Raw genomic sequence first — 14,152 nt, 5'->3', positions numbered from 1 at the left:
AGCTTGGTTCAGTACGTTTTGGGAGACAGGAGCCCAGTCAATGTTTATGTCGGCCATTTGTCCGACATTCTACCTATATTTGTCGGACTATCGGTAGGATGGTAAAACGCTGTGTATGGGGCACGTGTAATTCCGATAGTCGGTATGCAGATCGATTTTGTGGACAATTTAACCCGTTTCCGAAACCGAAGACCAGACTTGATGCATGCAGGCGCTGGATCAAAGCCTGCGGCAGACGGCATCTGGACATCAACAAAGTAAACAAGCACACATACGTGTGTTCTAAGGTATTTAGATCTATGAAATGCTCATATATTTAGCTATCAATTTTGCACAAACGTTGAATGGAATTTATCCGAAATATTCATAGGTAGACGAACATAAACGTACGAGAATTTTAACAAATTTAGCAAAGTTGTCATTGTGATATGTTGTAAGACAAACATCTTAAATTGTCTCTGAAAGGAAAATATTTGACAGAAAAAGCAGTTGTTAAGTTATCTTAATAAAAAATATGCTAAAAAGGATCCCCAAACTATCTTTATTTTCAGAAACTTAATCGGTAGCAAGACTTTGCAACTATTAGTATTAAATATATCTAGAATACTAAACGAGCTCCTGTGTAATACCAATTTTATGAAACGAGTGAAAAGTTCTGGTATCTGACGAGCAAAAGCCAGTTTCATAAAATTGGTTTTACAGGGAAGCGAGTTTAGTATTTTATTTATTACTTGCCATTTATAACGTTTTTAGAATTATACTGTTGACTGTGAATAGGCTAACGCCTACACGATCCACGGCTTAATCCAATTGAGTTGAACAGAATCCTTCTTCAAACACGTCAAAAGTTGAAACATATGAATTTAATACCATATAATGGTCAACCTTTTGAGGGGCAGTCGGGTAGCCTAGTGGTTAAAGCGTTCGCTCGTAACGCCGAAGACCTGGGTTCGATTCCGGACATGGGTACAATGTGTGAAGCCCATTTCTGGTGTCCCCCGCCGTGATATTGCTGGAATATTGCTAAAAGCGGCGTAAAACCATACTCACTCACTCACTCCACCTTTAGAATTCAGACGTCCGTTCCACAAAAGTATCGTAGCGCAAAGTTTATCGCAATTCACATACTTTAACTTAGAATAACGACTGTCGTTGCGCTACAATATGATCGCCTTGTGGTATGAGACCTTGCACCTCAAAGTTTACAATCACGTCACAATACCCGATGACGTAATCTGTGGAATTTTGTTGCAAGATCCATCGGCGAAACAATGCCATGTGACGTCAGCCTAGCAACAAGGTTGCTGGGGTCATCGAGTGTGCATAAGCTCCTCTCGGTGATATATCATCTCCACACACAATGTCGTTGAATAAGCTAAGGGATGTTTAGAGCTTTCAATATTTGTTCGTGAAACATGTTCCGAGAGTACATAAGCACGCGTTTTGATATTACACAATGTGTAATACAGCTGTATGTTTATTAAACGGGTGATCTCTTCACATGCAAGTAATAAAGACTTGCATGGGCTATATTGGATATATTTGTTACAGGGACTGTACGACAGACTACTAGATCTATTTTGTGTGTCATACCTCATTGATTTTAAAATGTATCTTAGAAGAGTTCAGAATTAGTCTTAGGACTGTACCAAATTTTGTTTACCCCCCCCCCCCCATTTTATGTAGCATCTCTTCTCATCATGCTTATCCACCCCCCGCCCACCTCCCTTTATAAGCCTACATCTAACACTGTTCATGTCCCCCCCACCCCAATAATATATGACCAGTCCATAAGTAATGTTCAAATATATATAAAAAAATTAACTTATAGAACTGAAAAACTGTTCAATTACTTAGAAGTTGACGGATGACAAGGTAGACACAATTTTATGGATAACAACTTGTAATTGAGTCATTTTGTCATGCCCCTCTCCTCTCTAGAAAGTTGTGATATATTTTGCTCTTTCTCTGTGTAATTATTTCTTGACGCCCTCCCCCGTCATAAGTTACCAGTCCCTTTATCAAGTTTTTAAAGGCATTTAAAAATTGGAAGAACATGAAAACATGAAACTTTTATGGATAACAACTCCCTTACTCACTCACTCACTCACTTTATTGAATGTGGTGATGTTCTGGGGATACCTCTTGCCCCTTCATCAGGTGAACATGGAGAATACTTAGTTAGTGTATTGTGTTAATAAATGTACATACTAATATGTTTTCCCAAGGTGGGATTAATGTACAAAGATAACAATATGATGAGGAAAGATTTGTACACGTAACAAACACTTAAAATTTTGCCAGAGTTAGGACAACCTGACCCTAACCTTACAATAGTTACATAAATGATTTTTTAAATACCGGTACTTCAAGCCCGAGATTAAGATTTTTTAAATTTCAAGGCAGGGGTTTATGAGCTGTAGTTTTAGCCAGGAAGTAGCTCTGAAACATTGTTACAAGCAATAAAGACGTTGTTGTCCATGTTATCTGAAAAGTTTCACATGTTTAATGTTGTATATATTTCGGTACAGGTGAACAACAGGTAAACCGTGCTAATATTGCATATCTGTGATAAAGTATTACAGTATCAATCACATAGAATGTGTCCCAGGTTATATAACGCCATAAATATTTTCACTCATCTTTTCATCACTCTATTGGGTTTTTCCCAAAATTAGTGAACATTTGAAGATCTTAAAAAAAGTAAACAATGTTTTAGATGTATAGAACTGTTCGAAATATATGGGCTTCACTCGGAAAGTAAATTTGATGGTAATTGTGTTTCAGAAATTAGCTTCTTTGTACGCAGGATGAAAAAGCTTTATTGGGTATTTACGCGAGCTGTTTTTATACTTATACTTACTTTATTTCTGTATGCAAGTTAATTGAAAGTAATTGCATATTGAATATTTTGGGGGTATTTTACACAAATATGCTGCTTATCTGTAGCTCTGTGTTAATTGCAAACAACATGATCAACAATTTTGTAACATTATTTATTTATTACAATGACCTATTTCCTCTTTAATGTGTTTCATATTTTTGTGTTTTAAGAAACGTTCTTACAAAGAGCTGTATTTTCTTGTGTATAATGCACACTTTTGTCCCAAAATTACCGCTGTGTAGCGCCCTCTGAGAGCGTGGGTATTATAGAATGCACACAATGAGTTTTGATATTTTTCCCGAAAGCAAAGACATTACGCTGTCATGTTACACGGTATATAGCACTTCAAAAGATCTGTACTGAAGCATGCAAATAAGTCCTGTTTTTACCTTTGAAGATAATGTTGTTTGCTTGTACCTACTGATGAATTACCAGCTCATATATTGAGATTTAATAAAGAACATATTACACTCACATCTGTGTCATACTGGTTTTATGAAATGAGTGTCAGAATTCCTGTATTTCCCAAGCAATATCGAGAGTAAGACATTAATTTTCAGCCTGACCACCCGATTCCATTAGGGACCAATCATTTGATAATCTGGGGGGAGTCTGGGATTTTATAAAAAAAAAAAAATTGTCCCTGAAAATTCTTGCAAAAAAATCATTCTACTTCAGACCTTTGAAAAAAAAGAAATTTCTGCTCTTAAAATTACATTGTTGCAAGGTGTTTTTCTTTTTCTTTTAAATCAGGCTCATAGTTTTAGTAAAAAAAATATCTAATCTTGATACAAAAAGTTTAAAATTAACAAGAGTCTGCTTGTCCGAGACTTGTAAAATTCAGGAAGAACTAGTGACATACCGGTAGTCTACTATCGGTACCACTTTTACAATTAAGTAGATGGCAACTCTGCAGCAGATGATATTATCAGACTAATGAAAATAATTACTAATCCGGTTATTTATTTGCTTTCATTTTTTTATGATTTTTTTTTTTACTTTCAGTAAGTTTTGTTAGCATTATCATAAATGATCAGATAACAGATTTTCAAAGTATTTTTTCATTTCAGAAACAGATTTTTTAAATATGTTGCAGATATCCAATGTTGAAAATATCGTCACACATGCAGGCACATTCTGATCCTGAAATTCATCCTTGTGTATTATATTATGTGCATATAACAATGTCTTTTTTTGGGTCAATAAGTGATAAAATCGACAAATATCTAAATAAACATATCAATAGGATCAACAACCTGAACAGTACAATTACATCCTTTCAGCACTTTGAGAATGGTGTCGGCCCCACTGGGGAGCACCCTGACCCTGTGGCTGCAGATGGCGCTGACCCTGTGTTGCGTAGGTCGCCAAAAAGGAAGACACCTGTACAAGCTATTAGGTTTGTTGATACCCGATTGAGACTTCAAAAGTTGATTTTTTTAAATTTTTATTTTTTTAAATTTTATTTTAACGCCGCACCCTAGGCCAAAGAATATGTGCAACTGCATTGTAATGAAAACAGCTGAGGTCACAGTGTGATGTTTGTTTGTTGGTTTGTTATTTAACGCCGCACTCATCAATATTCCAGCTATATTAAGGCGGTCTGTAAATAATCGTGTCTGGACCAGACAATCCAGTGATTGACATTATGAGCATCGATCCACACAATTGGGATACGATGACATGCATCAACCAAATCAGCGAGCCTGACCACCCAGTCCCGTTGCTTGCCTCTTACGACAAGCATAGACACTTTTTACAGCAAGCATGGCTACTGAAGACCTATTCTACCCCGGGTCTTCACGGGTCTCAAAAGTTGATATGAAATTAATATATTAAGTAGGCAATAAGGCACTTCAATCAAATAATAAGGATTGTAGATATGGTGGAGTAGGCATTGAAAGAAAGAAGACATTTTGTTATATTCATTATTTAGTTTGACAGTTGTAGCAGAGGCGATATTTTGTGGAAAACCCTAACATGATCTGCTCTTTGTGATAAATTCCTGAACTATTTGCACTAAATATGGGTTTGAAACTTAGGCAGTACATTTACTTGGTATTCAAGTCAGTATTGAAAATGACAGCCTTCGTTTTCATTATATCATGGCCTGGCAACAATGGCAGTTGTTACAAAGACTGCAACAATCTCTTTCCCCTTAGTACTTGCCACTGTTGTGGCAGGCTGGTACATGTACAACTAATGTGGTACTGTCAAATGCGACTGTGGAATCCCTGTAGGTACTTGACTAATCCAACCCTGCAGCTTTTTTGTTAAGAACTGGACGGCAGCCAGATGGGCCCAATCAGTTTAAAATTTGTCCGGTTTAAATGTCTTGAAAGATTATTTTTATAATTGTTAATAGAAAATTAAATAGAATAAAATTCCCATTGAAAGCATGGAATTATGTTTCTCTAGCAGAAAGAAACAGAAATGGAAAATTAGCTGAATCCCTACACCACCAATGGAACAGTCACCCTCCTGTTCTCTCCCCCGACGTTGTGACCATATATCTTGTTGCTGCTAACTTCTGCATTACAAGTCTATGTCAGCCTGTTATAGTCACTGGAACACTTTGGCAATCAGTATTGTTGTTTACAGCATTTCTCAGTTACTAACTCTCTCATGACTTTCTCGAACATGTTTGATGCATTACTGTTTCAGGATGGATGGAACATCTATTATCCTCCATGATGCTGAATTAGAACCCTGTCTGAAACAAGGTGTCAATAAGTTGTACAAGGACCAGGTTCTGTGTGATGTGACCTTGACCTCAAATGATGGGGTTGACCTTCAAGCTCATTGGCTGGTTCTTGCAGCACATTCAGGTTTTCTTCAGCATGTAGCAGTCAACCAGAGCATGAAGCATTCCATGATGTCTGACTCAGGCAAATTGAAACTGGGTATGAATAAAACTATCAACTTTGTCTTGTAATCTTACTTCTTTCTACAAAGAGTGCTGGAGAAGTGTAGTGATTCAAGCATTACCGGTATACATTCAAATGTATTTCTTCCTGAGAAAGAATTGTTCATGTTTGAGAGTATAGGTTGTCAGATGATAGGCACGTTTCTATGTAGCTGATAACACATAAGATCTCACCTCTGTTACCTCCAAGTAACTACGAAGACCCAGGTTTGATTCCCCACTTGGGTACAATGTGTGAAGCCTATTTCTGGTATCCCCCATCCTGATATTGCTGGAATATTGCTAGAAGCGGCATAAAAACATACTTGCTCATAACAAGCACAAACTGGTACACAGTCATAACATCTGTGCTCTTTGTTTTTAGTAAGGTTCATTTATTGATAATTTGTTGTATTATCAGTAGTAGAACAGTACTCCTTTTTTTCAGACATTGAGTCCAAGGTTCTGAAACTGATGGTGGACTATCTGTACTGTGGGGAGCTGGTCGTTACCAAGGACTGTCTGGACAAGGTGAAGCAAGCCCTCAAGGTTCTCCAGTTGTCCAGAGCTGCGGACCTTCTGCAGCAGGCCTGTTTGTCAGAAACATCACAACTAACAAACACCAAGGAGCAACCACATGTCCCAACTCAGCGAACCCTCCTCCCAAAACCGCAACCCCTCGTCCCAAAACAGCGACCCCAAGTCCCAAAGAAGTTTGCCATTGATAGCACACTATTGCAGCCAGCTGGTTCACCCTTGTCCTCTCCCCACCAGTTTAAACCTATTATTTTATCTGTGGAATCCCTGAAAGGTAGTCCAACAACAGCACTGGCAAATCCCTTGTCTAAGAGCACAAACTTACACATACCTCACATGCAAGGCAGGTCATCCTTACTAGATTGGTCTCATGGACAATCCCATGGCAGCACTGGGAATGGTGGTCATCTGCCAGGTGTTCCTGTGGACAAATCCCCTGGAGAAGAATGCTCTTTGAGAACTGTCAAGAACAAAGGCTGCAGCACTTTCTCTAAGCACCCTTGTGTTTCTCCTGAAGACAATGATGAATGTAAAACAGCTCCATCTAGTGGAGGAAAAACTGTTCAATCCTGGAGAAAGGGGTTATCCAAATTGGTGGTTGGATCAACAATATCAAATAAATCCAATAACCATCCTGGTATGGTTTCAAGTGGTTCTTTCAGTCCTACAGGAGACCAAAGTAATATGAACCTAGATCTTGTGAAGACTGAACACTCTTATGCTGAGTCTGATGACCTCGATTACACCATATATGAAAATATGGACACCTCTGATACTGATTCTTGTCAAGGTTCTCTAGTTAGCGAGGGAGATGCTTTTCCGGATCAGGATATGTCTTCATCAGCACAGAGTATATCTTCATCACCTCAGAGTACATCTTCATCTGCTCAGAGTATTTCTTCATCACCTCGGTGTAGATCTTCATCAGCACAGGGTCCATCTTCTTCAACACAGCATACGTCTTCATCAGTACAGGATATATCTTCATCAGTACAGGGTCCATCTTCTTCAACACAGCATACGTCTTCATCAGTACAGGATATATCTTCATCAGTACAGGGTCCATCTTCTTCAGCACAGAGTACATCATCTTCAGCACAGAGTACATCTTCTTCAGCACAGAGTACATCTTCTTCAGCACAGAGTACATCTTCTTCAGCACAGAGTACATCTTCATCACCACATGGTACATCTTCATCAGCACAGTGTATATCTTCATCAGTACAGGGTCCATCTTCTTCAGCACAGAGTACATCTTCTTCAGCACAGCATATGCCTTCATCAGCACAAGGTACATCTGCTTCAGCACAGAGTACATCTTCTTCAGCACAGAGTACATCTTCTTCAGCACAGCGTAAGCCTTCATCAGCACAAGGTACATCTGCTTTAGCACAGAGTACATCTTCTTCAGCACAGAGTACATCTTCTTCAGCACAGCGTATGCCTTCATCAGCACAAGGTACATCTGCTTCAGCACAGAGTACATCTTCATCAGCACAGGGTACATCTTCTTCAGCACAGCGTACATCTTCCTCAAGTTCTGCTCACAACGATCAAACCAAAGCAAAAAGATCTGTCAATGCTGAAGAGTGTCTTTATGTTGGAAACCCCCTCACCTCAAAACTTCAAAGCCACCCAACACAGGAATCAAAGCCATATCACAAATCCAGTGGTGCATTTACAAGAAAGTATTTACATAGCCAGAATGCCCATGAACAAGACAAGACAGACACAGCATCCAATTTCCCATGTAAGTTGTGCGAGGAAACATTTAAAAACCTAAGTGACTTGAAGTATCATTGTTTATCAAAGCATTTGTCTACAGCCATGAAAAGACCAAAGTTGAATATTCATGTGAAATCTTCAAGAGAACCTACAGCCTCTCCAAAGCAATGCAGTGATGGCAGAAATAGAAGCTCTGCATGCTCTAGGAGAGATGAGCTGCAGACTGAGGTCTACCCTGATCAGAAGGAAGAGTGCTTTGGTCAAGAAGAAGAGTGCCCTATTCAAGAGGAAGAGTGCCCTATTCAAGAAGAATGTTGTGGTCTAGAGGAAGACAACCATAATCATGAGGAAATCTGCCCTGGCCAGCAGAAAGAGTTCTCTGGTCTGGAGGAAGAAGAGTGTAGAAGAGAGGGAAGGATCTCTAAAACAGTGGATCAGGCAGATGACAATGTACAGTGTATACCAGTCTATTAGCATGATGAGTATAAGCTAAGCCTTGAGGTCTAGATATAGAGAATCTCACCCAAGTGTCTTTTGATATCAAATATATCAACACGAGTTGATAAAAGTGGAAAAACTCCGGGGCTTGTCGAGGTTTTTTGCCACTTTTATCGACGAGTTTTTATATATTTGATATCAAAAGACACGAGGGTGAGATTTTATTTATCATCCAACATCATTCTTCCAACTTTTTCAATTAGTAGACAGTAATCAGCAGTGTCTTAAGTGTAAAAAGTCATGCTAACAACTTCAGTAGCAGAGCCATTAGTGATGTCATTTCATTGTGACGTCATGGTCACCAGTGACGTCACAATGGTCTGCAAAGCATTGTGATGTAATTTCATTGCAGCGATATCTACAGTGTAGATATCGCTTGATCTAATCCAAGCGATATCTCCTGTGGGAGCCAGTTTTGGATGATAAATGTGTATCAGTCTGTAGGGTGTAGGGGATGGGGATGGAGAATGGGTTGGCTTATCAAGAGAATAAATATTTCAAGAGTTTTTCCAGTGTCAGAGGCACAGGGGAGATAACTGGGTAACCATCTACTATTTGGGCCCTCCAGATTCATTCCGGATTGTAACAATCTGTTTTTCACTAATATTATCACCAAGGGTGCACATGTTTTAGAATTGAAGTGATTGAAGTAAACAAGATAATGAGACACTTCAACATGATCAACAACCAAGTGCCCCTGACTAGCAAATTTGGAAAAATCATTATTTTGTTAAATATTTGATTTTTTAAAGTTCTTTTACCCCCGTAAATTCAGAGGCTGTGTTAGGATTATTTTAACATTGTTCTTGGAGATTGCATTCAATACGATAACATTAACTAAGCATTACAACCTCTTCCTATGTATTTCTCCTGTTATCAGGAAAAAACAGGTTATTTCTACAAGCCATAAAATTAGCTGTTATGTATATGAACATAAATTGGAAACTTTACATTCCATTTTGGGAATATTTAATGAATTTGCTGAAGACTTGGGGCCAAACATCTCCCTGACATGAAGATTCTCTTTCATGTGTGGTGCTTCTTCTGTTTTCAGTCACAAGGAAGCCAAGCCGGACAGACACCTGCTGATTCTTCAAGTACCCAGCTTCCCATTACCAGCAACAGAAATGGCAAGAGACCCCGTTTGACCAGTGATGCAACAATACAGGAGGGGATCCATATTTCATGTCTGAACAAACCGAGGCATCCCAGCACAAATTGTGGTGAGCCATTTCATCTTGAAAGTTAAACAGAGCTACCTATTGATCCTGGTCAACACATGGTGGGTTTGTATTCACAACGTTTGCACCACCGTTGTGAATACACAAGCGGTATAGTAGTAATGCAGAACTCCAGATAACTTTTTGAACAATTGAGTTTTTACTCTAGGGTTTCTATTTTAATTGGGTTATTACATTTTTCATTGGGTAACCAATATGTTTTCGCTCATCTATTCATCACTCTATTGGGTTTTTCCCATAATTAGTGAATATTTTACGATTTAAAAAAAAATTAAATAATGTTTTACATGTATATAGCTGTTCCAAATATAAAGGCTTGACTTGGAAAGTAAATTAGCTGGTATTATAAATTGTGTTTCGGAAATTAACTACTTTGTACACATGCTGAAAAAACTTCATTGGGTATTTACACATGCTGTTTTAATACATTTGACTTTTTCATTTAATGCATGCATTTTTTAACGCAAGTTAATTGAAAGTAATTGGGTTTTGAATATTTTGGGTGGTTATTTTACACAAATACGCCGCTGATCTGTAGCTCTGGTAATGAGTGTCTATTGTAAGTCAAGTCATGATGATAGGCCGTGGAACTCTCATGGAAGTCCAGTGAGATCTACTCCATGCATGAGCTGTGTGCAATCCTGCCATTGCCTGATTTTGAAGCAGTGTGTAGATTAGATGGTTGCAAAGCTATGGCACATGTTGTAAGAGTAATATTGCTGTTTGTGCAATGTAATCTGAGCACTTATTGGTCTGAGCACTTGCTGGTTGCCCTCTCGCTGAAACTAGGCCGTCACTTGATTTGTTGGTAAGAGTTGTGACTGCACCACTAACCGGCCATATATATTCTCAGGTGATAGTGGAACAAAGGAGACACAATTTATGGATGATAACATCTTCATCTTACTGTATTGGCGATGTTTCAGTATAGATCCTTATGCCGTTGTCAAGCTTGACTTAGTCATGTGTCAACTTAATTGAAATGCCTGTCAAACAAATAGTGGAACGTTTATACAAACCCATGTAAATTGACAATGTTGATTGATTTGAATATATATGGTGGGGGGACTCACAGGGCCCAGTCTTCTAAGGCGCCGTAGTTAGCTGAGTTGTGTCCTTCGGGCACACCAGAACCATATGATTGTGGGTTTGAATCCCTGTTCACCCCGTTTATGTTTCTAGGTTTGTCATCACCATACCCCACCTTTTGGGTTTCACCAAAGCAAAGTGGTAAATGTCTGAGACCTGCGTCCCTTCAGGCTGTCCTCCCACATTAAACTGACATGCTTAATAACTGGAGTACTGTTAAATTCACTCTCTCTGAATATATATGGGTCCATGAAATTGAAGAGAAAGAAACAATATAATGGGCCCTTGTGGGCCCATGTGAGAAAATCATGTTTTTAATTTATTATTTTCTACACAGGTCAAGCACAACCAACTCCAGACTTGAAGAAACCTGGAAAAAAGAAGAAGAAAGTAGAGGGTACTATACATGACTATATAGCAGGGGGGTACTATATTGAAGGAGGTGCTGTATTGTAGAGTACCTGAAAGCATATATAGAGCAGAAGTACTGTAGAGCAGGGCATCAGTGGAGGCACTACATTGATTGCAAGATGACACAAAATGGCTTGGAACCAGAAACTAAGTCCTACCCTTCTAAGCTGGAGCTCTTCAAGCGTCTGTTACTCACAGACAAGTCGAACAAGCAAATGGATTCCTCCTCAGGAGAAGGAGAATGGATGGTGTGTAGACGAAATACCATCATCTCTACTTTTGGTGTGAATTTAATAACTTACATGACATGTTTTCGACATGAGAGAAATGGCCAGGCTGTATGTTATTGTGAGAGAAATAAATCCCGGTCATCGAAGTTCTTTTCCTAAATAAATTCTGGTCCCTGATCTGTTTGTCTTAATCACTGAGGCAATCAAGAGAGTATGCAACGATTTATGACTAGATCGAACCTTCACAGGGTCGCCACAACAATCAAAACAATGGAAACATTTGACACCATCACAAACAAAGAAGGTAAATAAGAGCGACAAAACGGTTTCCATAGCCACAGCTGGAAAGGTGATGGCCTTGCCTTGTGTTCTGGGATGTGTTATATTGTGGACAAAAGGCCAGACATTAATGAGGTGTAATGAGGTATAACGTCACGTCCAAGATTATTGCACTTACATAGCGATGTGCATGCATGACCTCACTCACTACTTGTAAACACTTAACTGGAATCATCAAATCAAGCCGTTTGGTATGCAGGATAGCTTGTAGTAGAAAGTGCTTAGAAATGTTTCAGGTTTACAACCTTGGACATGAATGATGTCTTATCTGCTTTGAAGGAAAGCTACATATATGTTAGATGTCAAACCATCATTTGCCATTGTAACCATGGTAACAGAGTCTGCAACAGGAGTTCCTGTTTCAAAGATTGCATGCTGTATTTCAAAAAAAATTCATTTGAATTCTGCCTTATTGTTACTAGTTTATTATAAGGAAAAAACTTGTGGAAAATCTGAACAAAAATTCCAGCAATTCTCCAAAGTGTGTTAAATTATTGTTTGTGTTTAATAAACACATACCACTTTGACCTTGTTTGGTTACAATTTAGATGAAGACTTATTGATTTCATCTTCAAGTTTTATTCTTCCAACCAGCCTTGTCTTCATTGAGGCTGCAGCTTCTGAATGCCTGTTAAGACGATGTGTATGTCACTGGTAATAAGATTGCAGGACACTATGGAAAATGTTTGATGAATGCAACCAGACATCAAAGTAGAAAGTCACTATGCCTCGAACAAACTTCCTGAGACATATATTTGCACATCGTTCTGATCATGTTCATTCTGGTTTGACAGTGTAATTATCCTGCCTACTACAGTAGGCCTTTATACAGAAGGTTCCAGCTTCCAAATCTCCAGCTGTAGCCTGGAGATGCATGGTACTGCCTGTGATGTCAAGGGACAGATCCAAACTGTTTAAGTCAGTAATAAGATTTATGTAGTTGTTGCAGTATTACACGTTTTTAGCTGGTTGAGGGCATGGGTGGCCCAGTCATCTAGGCACCTCAATTTGCTTGCATCCCTTGGGTGTGCCAGAAACCTATGGTGTGGGATTCATTCCCCAGTTTGGCCTGATTGTGTTTCTAGGTATGACAACACCATTCCCATGCTTATGTGCTTTGTCGAAGTGGTAAATGTTGAAGACCTGCATCACTTTGAGCTTTCCTCCCACATCAAGCTGACACACATTGATAATGGTTGTGAAATCACTCAGCCTGTCTGTTAAACTATCCATTAGACATGCCCAAAACTGAGTGTTATTATATTGAATCTCACGATAACATCTGAAAAAATACTGAGAGAGAAAGGGTATAGAAACAACACAGCCGTCAGTCTTAGAAACTTTGACATGTCCTCCCTGTAAACCAAAATGCCTGTGCGTTAACACTTGAATTCAACTTATAGAATGTTCTTCCAGGGTCTCACAATCACTGGTCTTCCATCACGTGGTTGGGAAAATTCTAGCACATTCTAATTCTACCTTCCTAACTCCTGGTCATATACTACCTAACGTACTCAATAAAAAATAAATATCTATAAGAATATCTAAAGACCTGTTGGAATTATTCAAACTGTAGTCATATGTAAGTCTATAATAGTTGGCAAGTCTAGATTCCTGCAGTTTCTGAAAATGAAGTGTCTCTTGGCTTCTTTTCATTATATTTTATTGAAATAATTTAATAACTGTTTCTCTCTGTAAAATGTTTTCATTTCAGAGATCTGATGTAAGTCAATTATTCAGTATCCAGCATCAATATCATTAGGAAATTAACTTGGTTGGGTGTACTTGCATGTATATTAATATTAGTATGTTAGAAGGCCATCAATCATAATATAAAACCTCTTCGGAGTTAATCATTTGGAATGTTACAAACATATATTTCTCAGTGTCTGTTAACATGGATTCTAGAACAAGTAAACATGGATATATTTATTTTTTTATAACCAGACATGGGAACAAAGACTTTATTGATAATCCAAATCAGGGGATTATTACTTTTGAATAATTCTTAACAATATTTCCTTGTTACCAGTTTGAACAACAGAATAAAAGATCATGGAAAAAAGGTTTCACAAAATATTGAGTGAACCAGAAAAATATCAATAATAATTTATTGTATGGGTACTGGTATTTTTGTATTAGGACTGTAGGCTAGTTAAAGTCGACCCTCACAAGTGAATTTTTAAAATGTTTAAAAATTAAAAGGTATACTGTTATGCATGTGAAGGTTTTTATCCATAATACAGTCATGACAGTTAAAGAAAGGGTAGTTTTCTATAGACACATGCATGGA

At 38.3% G+C, this 14,152-nt stretch overlaps 1 protein-coding gene across 2 annotated transcripts; it reads left to right on the top strand.

The window, feature by feature from the left end:
* LOC124116783 lies at window positions 1–12,266 on the top strand. 2 transcript variants are annotated; one of them, XM_048381702.1, is made up of 7 exons: window positions 1–287; window positions 4,168–4,283; window positions 5,549–5,787; window positions 6,238–7,642; window positions 7,811–8,501; window positions 9,604–9,772; window positions 11,217–12,266. In XM_048381702.1, exons 1-7 carry the CDS (start codon window positions 99–101, stop codon window positions 11,333–11,335), a joined length of 2,928 nt encoding a protein of 975 aa, XP_048237659.1. In that variant the 5' UTR covers window positions 1–98; the 3' UTR covers window positions 11,336–12,266. The 2 variants fall into 2 exon arrangements, with proteins under 2 accessions (XP_048237659.1, XP_048237658.1); XM_048381701.1 differs by having other exon boundaries at window positions 6,238–8,501.
* The last annotated feature ends 1,886 nt before the right edge of the window (window positions 12,267–14,152 follow it).

The sequence above is a fragment of the Haliotis rufescens genome, unplaced genomic scaffold, assembly GCF_023055435.1.
Source record: "Haliotis rufescens isolate VD_foot unplaced genomic scaffold, xgHalRufe1.0.p SCAF_4, whole genome shotgun sequence".
Lineage (NCBI taxonomy): Eukaryota > Metazoa > Mollusca > Gastropoda > Lepetellida > Haliotidae > Haliotis > Haliotis rufescens.
The sequence above is the reverse complement of the archived record's forward strand: the minus strand, read 5'-3'. Positions and strand labels throughout refer to the sequence as shown.